At 45.0% G+C, this 10923-nt stretch overlaps 1 protein-coding gene across 1 annotated transcript in view; it reads right to left on the bottom strand.

Moving 5' to 3' along the window:
* Positions 1 to 10657, bottom strand: part of T265_12859 (hypothetical protein) — a gene marked incomplete at both ends in the record, with an annotated part of 20000 nt that extends 9343 nt beyond the window's left edge. The window contains 6 exons of the mRNA XM_009165894.1: positions 1745 to 1878; positions 3478 to 3624; positions 5504 to 5653; positions 6696 to 6797; positions 6899 to 7208; positions 10582 to 10657. Of these exons, the coding sequence (XP_009164158.1) occupies positions 1745 to 1878; positions 3478 to 3624; positions 5504 to 5653; positions 6696 to 6797; positions 6899 to 7208; positions 10582 to 10657 (919 nt within the window). The remainder of the gene's footprint in view (positions 1 to 1744; positions 1879 to 3477; positions 3625 to 5503; positions 5654 to 6695; positions 6798 to 6898; positions 7209 to 10581) is intronic.
* Between the last annotated feature and the right edge of the window lie 266 nt (positions 10658 to 10923).

Here is a 10923-nt window from a genome sequence, read left to right on the forward strand (position 1 = left end):
ACTCGTCTCAATCCACGAAGACAGAGAAGGACACACGTTCAATTGGGGCAATGTTCAAATACTCGCTCACGCAGGAACAAAACGGGGGCGAGAATTTGCCGAGGCGTGGTACTCCACACAAAACTCGATCAATAAACACATCGACATTGACCCAGTCTATCAGCGGTTACGAGCAAAAGAACCACACAGTCACGGGACTCTAAGCCAAGAAACCTAACGGCAACCAACGAACTAATTGGGTCAAACGAAGACAATCACTAGAAACAGAAGGCCACTGAATCAACCAATCAGGAGACCAAGCTCACACCGCAAGCAAGAAGAAAACGGCCGGATCACAAGAGAACAACCGCACACAGAACTGCCGAATTGAATGCGTCCAACGAACCAACCAGACACAGGAGATTGAAACCACGTCAGATTCACAGGAGACCAATCAAACTACGCGAAGACCGTTTCCAGAACTACCAGGTACTTTTTAGAGGCTGTATACTCACAGGCGGGAGAGGAGGGATTCACCCACCCAACCCTGCACTGATGATGTCACCTCGATTGGTGATGAGACGTTTGCAATCCAACTGCCAAGCTCGGCGAACAGACCAACAACCAAGATACTAGTGGATTTAGTAAATTTGGAAATGGATTTTCCGTAGACACATAAAGCGTCCAAGAGAGGGGATACATGGAGTGTTTATAAGACAGAAAGTTATGAGAAACACTCCTCACCTCTAGCCACTGATATAATTCCCGACGATGAGCGGAATAGGAAGCTGCTTAAAGGTAAATAAAAACGACCGTTTTCTGACATCAGGATCGGTTGCTGAACTACCGTGATTGTGACGAAATGAGGATATGACCACCTCAATCCGTTCATTAGGAAATCCTCTTGACTCTGTCGAATCTGATTCACCTGATGACGGATCAACCTACGATGGACAATACCCGAGGGCACCTTAGAAGCTATGGCCACTGGAGTGATGCCTCAGCGGTTTTCCACGTGATGTTCTCGCACAATTTTCGAATACGAGTGTCACAGTCGAGGTGCTCTTTTCTGTCTTTATTCCAGCCTCAGCTTTTCCTAACATTTTCCCAGTGTAGAGAATTGACTCCGTCTGGTCGAGATGCGTTGTTACGCCTAAGCAGTGACACTGGATGTTCATTGTTTACAGAGAATTGGCTTCTACGTTTCATTCGGGTTCATATCGCCCTTTCAATGCTAGACTTGATGGGCACCAGCTGGAACATTCAAGGTGGTAGCCGTTTCTCAGACCACTGTCTCCCACCAAGCCAGGTGCTCGGACTAGATGGAGTTGTGTGCTAATATTTCCGTTTTCAAAAGTTTTTCCCACTTCCTCTATCCGCCAGCACTTATTGTTGGATTATATATTGTTCGGCATCTGAGTGACATATCTACCCCTTCTTGATCATTTTTGCTGGTATATTTTTTCCCGGCATCAGAAGTGCTAATCATGATGAGATTGAGTGTCCCTTTGGATGTGCAGACGACCTGGAACAATTGGAGTGTAGTCCTTTGGGGTCAGCCCTCTATAACTCCATTCTCTCTGGAGGAAAGCCAATATCGTCAGTTCCAAAATATTTAAACACGCCGTAAGCCCGTGTGGAACAGTTATCACAACGATGAGTTTACACCAAGGTGGCCTCGTAAAAAGCCCTCTGTCATTAGGGGGACTTAAGCTAGAAGACAGGACTCCAAATTTCGGTCGCTTATATGACTGCAACAACTTACCAAATATCTCGCCACCGGAGTAGATAGCCAGATCAATGTGTCTCAATCCACGTAGGCGTTCTCCAAACCGGTAGCCCAGACGGCTGAGTGGTTTTTGCACCAGTTTTTGCTTCGCACGTTCCTTCTGTGACAATCTATGAGTGACGAATGCACAAAAAAGGTCAGTGCTGGGGCAAATACGCACAAGGCTTCAAATTTGCTCTCCTCTGTTCCAGACTTGCAAGTTGAATCTTGGTCTTATTGACTACCCGGATTGTAGTAAACTCTTGCGATGGGTCGGATAACACAAGGCGCACGTCGGTGGTATCGTCTCATTTTGCAGTTGTCTAGTCGGGTTCCACTACCGTCGTGCTTCGCCGCCGTATACAAGGTCAGATTTTACGTAAATGAACAGAAAAAATCGTTCAGCTGTAGCACCCTTTTGGTGCCCAGCTGCTATGCCACCCAAGGGTTACACGAAGGCTGGGATACTGCCAGGCTGCCCAAGCCTAGACAGGGGAAGTCGAGAGGCGGAGGTCGGGTTCGAACCATGAACCCTCCGGTCAGTGAATTCGCGCTCTAACCATTTGGGTCATCACGCCCCCAAATGAACAGATTTCAACTCGGTAGAAATTCTAGTTAATGGAAAATCCAAGAGATCTGCTGGGACCGGAAAGACCATCTAAAAAGCTTCCACGGGAGTGACGCCATAATCGGACTCAATCGAACGCAGCATGTCTTTAAATCCACCCCTTAAGCAAACTATGGTGTGTTCACGAAATCTACCAAAGCGGCGGAGTGTTTTACACCCAATTTACGATACCCTCCAGATCAGTACATAAAGACTGGTTGTAGATAGGTTGTCCCCTGGTGGCATGAGATCAATAGAATTTCATCGGAAGTCTACTGAAAAATACGCTCCTGAATAAATCATCTTAGTGGCTGTCTAAAGCCTATTTGGTTTCCTTTCGATTACAGAGCATCTTTGGGGACATCGGCTGAAGCTTGATTGTCTGATTGTACAAAACAGATAGGTTGACCGACACGTGTGAAGCTGTCTTAACTCAGTTTGCAATCCGATCAAACTTTGTGAGCAGTATCAGCTGGATATTGCGTAATAACGAAGAGGGCCTCAAGTTAGTTATCACGTCTGTCCCGCATTTATTTCATAAGCACTATTATCCAAAGTTGGCTGTCGATTCTCCTATCGAATTGAGCGTCAGGAGAGCTTTTGGTTTTCGGACCCTGCAGAGAATTCGATGTTCGAGTGCGGCTAGTTCATGTCCACCAACATTCGCTTACGGTTGAGTTTGAATACAAGAAAAATGATTATTTCAACAATATGTGAACGGAAAAGTGCACATAGTTCAGGAAAATCACGCTCACAAGAGTATAAGCTAGTGTTGGACGACGTGACGGACACTGGCAATGCCAGCTCCTCAGTTGTGGAATACTAGCCGTATACAACTCGTGTTGAAAGTCAGCGCTTGCAACGCGACATCAAGTGAAAATATTTGCTTGCCTCCTGCGTCACCCTGTGTGTTATATCTGCTGATTCGCCAATCTGTCATAGCTGACTGCTGACCCGCTCCAGTGCCTAATGCCGAAAAAAGATTCACAGCTATATTCCGAACAAGCGAGTGCGACAGCGTGAGTGCGTGCGATTCCGAAAGTACAGCAGTCTCAAGCTATTTATCATGGGGACACTGTCTGAACTTGGTCCAATGCTGACACACGTGGTCTGGCCTTGGTACGAGGCTGCGATGCGCTGCATATTGCGGAGGCGTTGTCTGACCTTGATCAACGCTGACTCGCACTGTCTGGGTTTGACACAAGGCTGCGACGCGCTGAATATTGAGAGGGCGTTGACTGTCTGGTCAGCATCTAGCGGAGCTAAGAGTCTCAGTGGATTTCGGGTATTCACTGGTTGCTTTCAGCAATCTGGCCTTCCTGAGACTGTGTCAATCTGCTAAACTCATCAGGTTGAAGTAGTTTATGCATTCCTCACATAGGCCCAAGAAGGAAATACTGCTTTCTGGTCTAGGAGACTGTTGGCGAAAGACTGGTGGGGACATATGACGACACGGCAACGTGAAATAAACAATGCTACACTCAAATTGAGCACCATGGGATCTTCATGCCCTTCTGGCGGGAATCCAAGTGATTCTGTTTGTACTTGGTTGAAAAGTCCGCGGAACAGGTCCTACGATCGATCGCACTGACGCGCATGTTGCAATTTCTGAGCCAAACTCTATAGCTAAAATTCGCCTGTCGTTTTACCGTGGGCTTATATCTGGCGAGGTTCGCAAGAGAAGTTGTGCCTATGCCACGGATGGTGCCTCACCCCAACACAATACTCACATATGTCTATGTGAATGATGTTCAAATATGTAGGCGCCCCACTCTTGGCCGTTTTCCCTAGGAACATAGGGCTTCTTTTCAGGTATTTCAGACCCTTTTTTTCTTTCCAAGATTCATTCGGGCTTTCTTCCATTAATAGTGCACCTGTCTATTGCCATAAACGGTGACAATGAGTTATCCTAGGATACGCATGTTTCATCTGGCGTTTGTACAGATGACTGACCCTGTTGGTAGCCGTTTGGCAATTGTGTGGTCCAAGGATTTTAAGATGTCTAGTATCTGTCTCTGTAAAATGAACACTACAACTTTTGCCGGCAAGAAGAGCCATTTTCAGCTGTTAAACTGTTCGCTGAGTATCGGCTTGTATCTACCGACTAATGGATGAATAAAAGCACAGAGTTAATCGACAATGCAACCACGACATCATATGGATTATTTGCAGAAACTTTTACGTAGACTGTCCAGCTTTGAAGACAGAAGAAAGGCATGGACAAACGACATTCCTCTCATTAGCAAGAGATCAATTGTTTTGTAGCGCTTAATTGATGTTCCATTACCATGTAGCACGGTTTTCGATATTCTAACTCTTATCCACGGCAGCTCCCATAAACGGACGACCAAAAGGTGAGTTCAAGCCAAAATCAATTGTCTGGGCCCTCACAGTTTCCCTACTCACTGCTGCATTGTCATAATAATAGGATGTTTGGCGACCAGTTGTCGAGAAAAAGAGCTTTAGAAAATTTCGGTTGACAAATATAACAAATATAACACTTCGGGAAATGTGTTGTGTATGGGGAATTCAGTTTCAAGCGGGGAACTAACACTAAAACATCAAAAACAAAATCAAAGGAAGCTACCGATCAGTTCCTTGCTAGAAGCCAGTCAACCTAGTGGGTAAATGAAGCCATTCAATCTACGATAGTTACAAAAGTATTCTTTGCAGTGAATTGAATTTTTCTAGTTCATTTGTGTTTTGGGGTTGACCACAGCGTCACTCGCCCAATGAGCTTGTGAAGTGATTTTTTTACACTACTAAGAAAGCAACAGTAGCTTAGTCACACCAGTGTTCTGCAGTCATGTGCGGATAGACATGGATAAACATCAAACAATTGAAAAATTCACTTGTATCTGGGCCGCTACTAGAACACTAACTTCAAGGCGCTGTACACCTCTAAAATGACCCAGGAGTTTGTACTTTTGATTAACTCTCCAAACGTAAATTCAGGAATATATCTATAGTTGAAAAAACCACTGTGAATTCGTAAGAGTCAATATGAGTAATTTGGTATACAACGAATGATACTGTCGAAGGGTTCACTGGAAGCACCCATTGCGGCAAATATTAGTGGACGTCTCCACTAAGTGACCATTCGAGATAAAAACCGTTTGGACTTGAGTAGTTCTTAAAAATAAACTTACAATTCCAGCGGGTTCAGTTGATATTCGATATCCAGCGTGCTGTTGTCAGTCGATAGCAGTGCACCAGTTGACAGGGGCTTGGGTTTCGGCATCATTTCAGGGAACTGTTTTTGGTGCATGAGAATATCAACTGAAACTTGTACTTGGCCACTGAAAAATAAACATCATATTTTAAAGAAAGTTTCAGTAGCTTTTGCAACTAGCTAGATTTATCAAAAGCATGTAATCAAGGTCTATCGGTCAATCTGACCTAATGTTAATTGGTGCTATGAGGTTTGTATTGAAGCGCTATTAAGTCAGCTACGCGCGTGTTTTTTAAGCACCGCTCTCGGCTATGATGAAATTTAATAGGGCTTTACTGTATTTTCTTAATTTAGATTTCGTCCCGAAATTTAAGCCGATCTATCCTGAAAGGCCGATATGCAGTGCACAAACGTTCCATCTTTGTTGGGAATCATCGACTGTGGGCATCTTCCGAATCTTCAGGGAGTCTTCACCCCACACCCTCGCGGTTGGCAGTTTGATCTTTTGACAGCGGACACCTGATCAGCGGCGTGTTTGACGAGCCCTTAGAGAGGAGTAGCGCCGCTCATCCTTCGATCGTAGAAACCACTTCACGTGGCTACTTATTGGTTGGCTCCTCGAGTGACAACTTCTCATGTGGAACTATTCTTTATGATTAGTTAAGCATCCCTTCGCTTGTTTCATATTTAAGAAACCACGAGGCTTCCTGTTCATGTGGATTTCGCTTTGATTCTGTCACACGGTCGCTTACAGACCCTCCTGAGTTATATTTCATTCCAGATAATGTGCCTTCAAGCTTTGTTGTGTCTTCATTTTCGCAAGACATCAGTGTGGTTTCCAACGACTTTTGTGGACTACGAGTGTGGAGTACGCTTAATTAACACAGAGTTTGTTCATCGGATAAGCCGACACAAATCACCCCAAAATTTGCAACCAAGGTTCTTCCAGTTCAGCTGCCACTAAGGCGTATGCCAGTCGGATTAGTATCACTCAGAATATTCGTCGTTCAGCTGTAACACCCTTCCGGTACCTAGCTGCCATGCCACCCGAAGGAAGCACGCAGGCTGGGATACTGCCAGGTTGCCCAAGCCTAGACAGGGGAAGTCGAGAGGCAGAGGTCGGGTTCAAACCACGAACCTTCCGGTCAGTAAAGTCGTGCTGTAATCACTTGAGCCATCTCAGAATATTAGACGAAAGCAAATCAGCTCTTGCACCTAATCGTTGAATCACTGTGTGTACTCGGCAGGTGAACTCTCTCTCTTTTGTTGCGCTGCATTTAGGTGCAGTTAGGTAGGGTGTACCTTAGGATAGCTTGTAGTGCAATCTAGCAACCCAAAATCAGGTGTTTTTCTTATCCCAGTAGATACCCACCTGAGAAGGAAGAACATTTTATTCAGTGGTTCTCCCTGACGAACAACGGGAGCCCCATAGGACATGGTTACCTTCCTCAAAGACAAGCCGACTTGTTTTAGTAGAGCATATGGCCAACCTTCGAATGTTGGACAACGGTTGACAAATTCTGCTTTCTCCCGGAGTTCCACTTGGTGAACCTCCTTCAAGGAGCGGTTGTACAGTGCTCGATCGACCACAATCAACTCTGTCTCACAATCGGCGATAACCGTTGCTGTTCGGAGTGATTCTTTGTCCAGAAGTGCCACTTCACCAAAGCATCCTCCACGTTCTGTTGAGTAGAATGAACAATGTGTGAACGAAAGCTTATATGCTACACGGAGTGCACAGTATTTTGGCAGGTTTTCCGCTTGCAAACTTCATACAAGACTAACTGGTAGACACATTTACTAACAAAATTACTGAACAATGGGAAGCCTGTCCTTCAGTGAAAATACTAATTAAAGAGTCTGGCTGACTTGAGGAGTAACCGATTATTTAATTACCATTTGCTTTGAGCCATACAAAATGTTGTCTTATCTGCAGAGACCTTTTGAATAAAGGTATCATTTACTCCTCAGAGAAGATTCCTCTGGAAGGAGACCTTTTTTTATGGAAATTAAGACAGCTCAGGCATCCCAAACACAGATAGCCCCTCGAAAACGGGATAACATCCCTCCATTCTTATCTGTCTAAGTTGAATAAATTAAAATATTTCTGGAACATTCGAAATTGCCTGAATACCTATGTTATATGGACAGCTCGACGGGTTTTCTATAGAGGAAAATGTTGGTGGCTCAGGTGCGTAAATTGAATCCAGTCCGATGCACCGGTTTGTCAATAAAGGTTACAAGCCGGGAATTGGAAGGACAAAAGTCATTCCAGCATCGACCAGATTACGACGGCAGTGGATGTCAAGCTTAAAGGTCACGTGAGCATCGGACAGCGGAGCCACCAATGGAACCGCCCGAACGAACAACTAATCGCGATCAAAGGTCATCCCCGGCTAGCAGCACACATATATTAACACACACATAATACTACTCTACACACAACCACTAACCCACCGCTAGGCAGAACTACGCTCCCCAATAACGCACTGATGATGTCACCTAGACTGTTGATGAAACGTTTGCAATCGAATCTCCCAGCTTAGCGAACAAGCCAAAGCTCAACGGGTATTTATATCTGGAAAAATGACCGGCGAAAGGAACTCCTACATGGAATGTATCTTCTGTGACAATATGATTATATCTTCTCATCCGTACGGAGCGGAGTAAAATGAGGATGAGTGGTATGGAAGCAGTGATTGTTTCATTTACTCACAGTATACATGGTTTTTACGGCAAAAGCAACGTCCCTATGTTTCATAAATTTACAAGCTTGAAGCAAGGGGGTCTTGGGAATTGGTTTCATGGCTTCCGTAGTATACTGTTAATTGGATAAGATAGCGGGCTTGGTTGAAACAGCCCAGGTGGAGCCTAGAGTTTCAGGCTTTTTCTTGATGTAGGTTGCCATCGCAGTTCTGACTTTCAAACGGTTTGGGACCCAACCTAAGAGTTCAAGATCCCCGTTTGTTTTTCTACTGACATTCAGACGTGTAGTCCAAATTGTGCTGCCCGATAGTTCCAAGATTCATATCCTCAATTATGACACCGAACGTTTGTAGACCTAAGGCGAGAGTGGTGTGGAGGCAGCAGGCGATATTCTTCCCCATTGAACGGTAGTAATTTCGCGCTAGGAAATCAGCTGTCTTGGAACCGGATGACCCTCCAAGGCTTGATATTGAACATTTTGCATAAAGAGTTGTTGGTGAATGCCAGGGAGAAAAGAAGATCTGGCGCTTCACCTTGAAGAACTTCGCTGGGGATTGCCTGAGGTTTCGGCATAGTGGCACCAATGCTAGAAATTATGTTGCAGTGCTCCAGACGGCATTTGATCCGGTCAAGAATGGAACCATAAACACAAACTGTAGCTAGCTTTTAGAGAAGAGTACGATCATGCACTATATCAAAAACATTCGAGATGTAAAGAAGATTGACATCCAACCATACACCAATATCTGTGCCCCTAGTCCAGGTATCTCGAGCCGGAACGAGTTAGGTCAAGAACGATCTCTTGTGATCGAATCCGTGCTGCTCAGTTCAGAGTATCTGTTGCTGTTTTAAGACTACCCGGGGGTGGTCTGTTGTGATGGAGGACAACTGACGGTGTTTGAGTAGGTCAGGTAATCTGTCACCGTAATGAATCAGTGTAGTGATTCCATTTTTCCACTATTGATGGATTTCAAAAATGTCGAACGGGTCTTTGTCAAACCTTGTCATTGGTAGTGCAACGTTACTTGCCAGAAGATTGATGACAAATGCGAATTTCCATGGTGGAGTTTTGGGTATGCTTTCTACATCTGAAGCAATAATGTTATGAGTCGGGAATGCAAATTACATGGAAGGCACTGAGACTGTCTTCACGCTTGGCACAGGTCTAGAAACAGAGATAAAGGTAGTACACTAGTGAGGCATCGACTGCATCTCCGGGATCCTGGTTAGGCAGTCCTCTGTATCACCATCAACAGTCTGCTGACATCCACGCAAATGAGCTTCGGGTTATCTGTTGATCAAGCAGTGGACGATTTTTGGCAGGTTCGTTTGCCTCCCCGGACGAAGGAAGTGCAGTGATTTGGTGAGATGATGCAACTGATCCGCTTGCCTCACCAGGGAAGGATTCGTGCTTTTCCCAGACCGTATCTTGTAGATGGTCGCGGGATTTGCAGAATTCTCATTCCCATAATTCTCAGTTGAACAGTCCTTTTTGTGTGCTGACAAAAAAATTTCGGCGACTGCATATCGTGCAGGAGAATAACTGGAATCGAGGTCCACTCTCATTGGAGTTCATTCGTACTGCACATCCTTGGATGTCCTAGGCTCTGAACTCTGAGCGTCGAACAAGCGAGGCGACTTTCGCACGATTGCCACGAGAGCGCGCTGGGCACCCTTGAACTATTACATCAGAACAGACGATAATGTTCGCGTTCGGGCGATCTAACTGGTTATTCCGACGCCCTATTTAACCGTCTACCCCAACTCTCTGGAGTACAAGGCTGTCGGCTAGTTTATAGATAAGTTCATTGCGGTGGTGTGGAACTAGTGCACTGCCATTTGTCTCTCCGTCCCTATGGGCAAGTGGTAACCTCAAGTCCACACCCGGTTTCGGTGTGGGATACTTGGTTCAGCGTGTCTTAGTACACCGGCGAAGCAGTTCGGCGTATTTACTTCTTGTGAAGCGCTAGATAATGTAGCCGGGAATGAGAAGCCTTGAGCAAACGCGTAAAGTCTTAACCACAAAATACCAAAGAAACGTGTGTTTTCTATTCGTTATCTTTTAGAAACGTAAACGCAAAAGCTTTGTTTGTGGATATTCTTTCCATAAACATTTTCCGGGTAAAAATACGGGGTTTAAGTGCTTGTTTTACGGACTGTGCAGGCCGAGGCAGATGGACAGGGCACCACTGACAACGAATGATGAAACGTGGACGAGAGAAAAACCGATGGAATCCCGGTCACCTGTGCTCGTGTCAGAAAGTGTTAAAAAGGTTGGGATATTTTGTCCTTTTGGAGATGTAATTTCGAAAGGTTTAAAGATCAAACTTGCCCAAGTGGCCTACGAACTGCCCCAATTTTGAACGATCTTCAACTTTGCCGGGTTTCGCTGCATCTGTTGGTTCTTCACCCAATTGCGGTTCATCAGTCTGAACGTAGATTGATACCTTTCCAGACAATAGGATAAAGAAGCTAAAAAAGGGGTGGGAGAATACAAAGAACTTCTGCTTTTTCCATGTACACGAATATATCGCTAGTATTGATCTTCAAGCTTAGAAAAATCGATAGATAAGAGCGATTAACTTTGAACTGATGTGTCGGAGACAAATAAAAATACGGGGACTGGATCTAGATCACTAATTGTGTACTTGTTCACCATCGCTATAGTACACGACAAACAGGTACAAGATA

Source organism: Opisthorchis viverrini, assembly GCF_000715545.1.
Source record: "Opisthorchis viverrini unplaced genomic scaffold opera_v5_19, whole genome shotgun sequence".
Lineage (NCBI taxonomy): Eukaryota > Metazoa > Platyhelminthes > Trematoda > Opisthorchiida > Opisthorchiidae > Opisthorchis > Opisthorchis viverrini.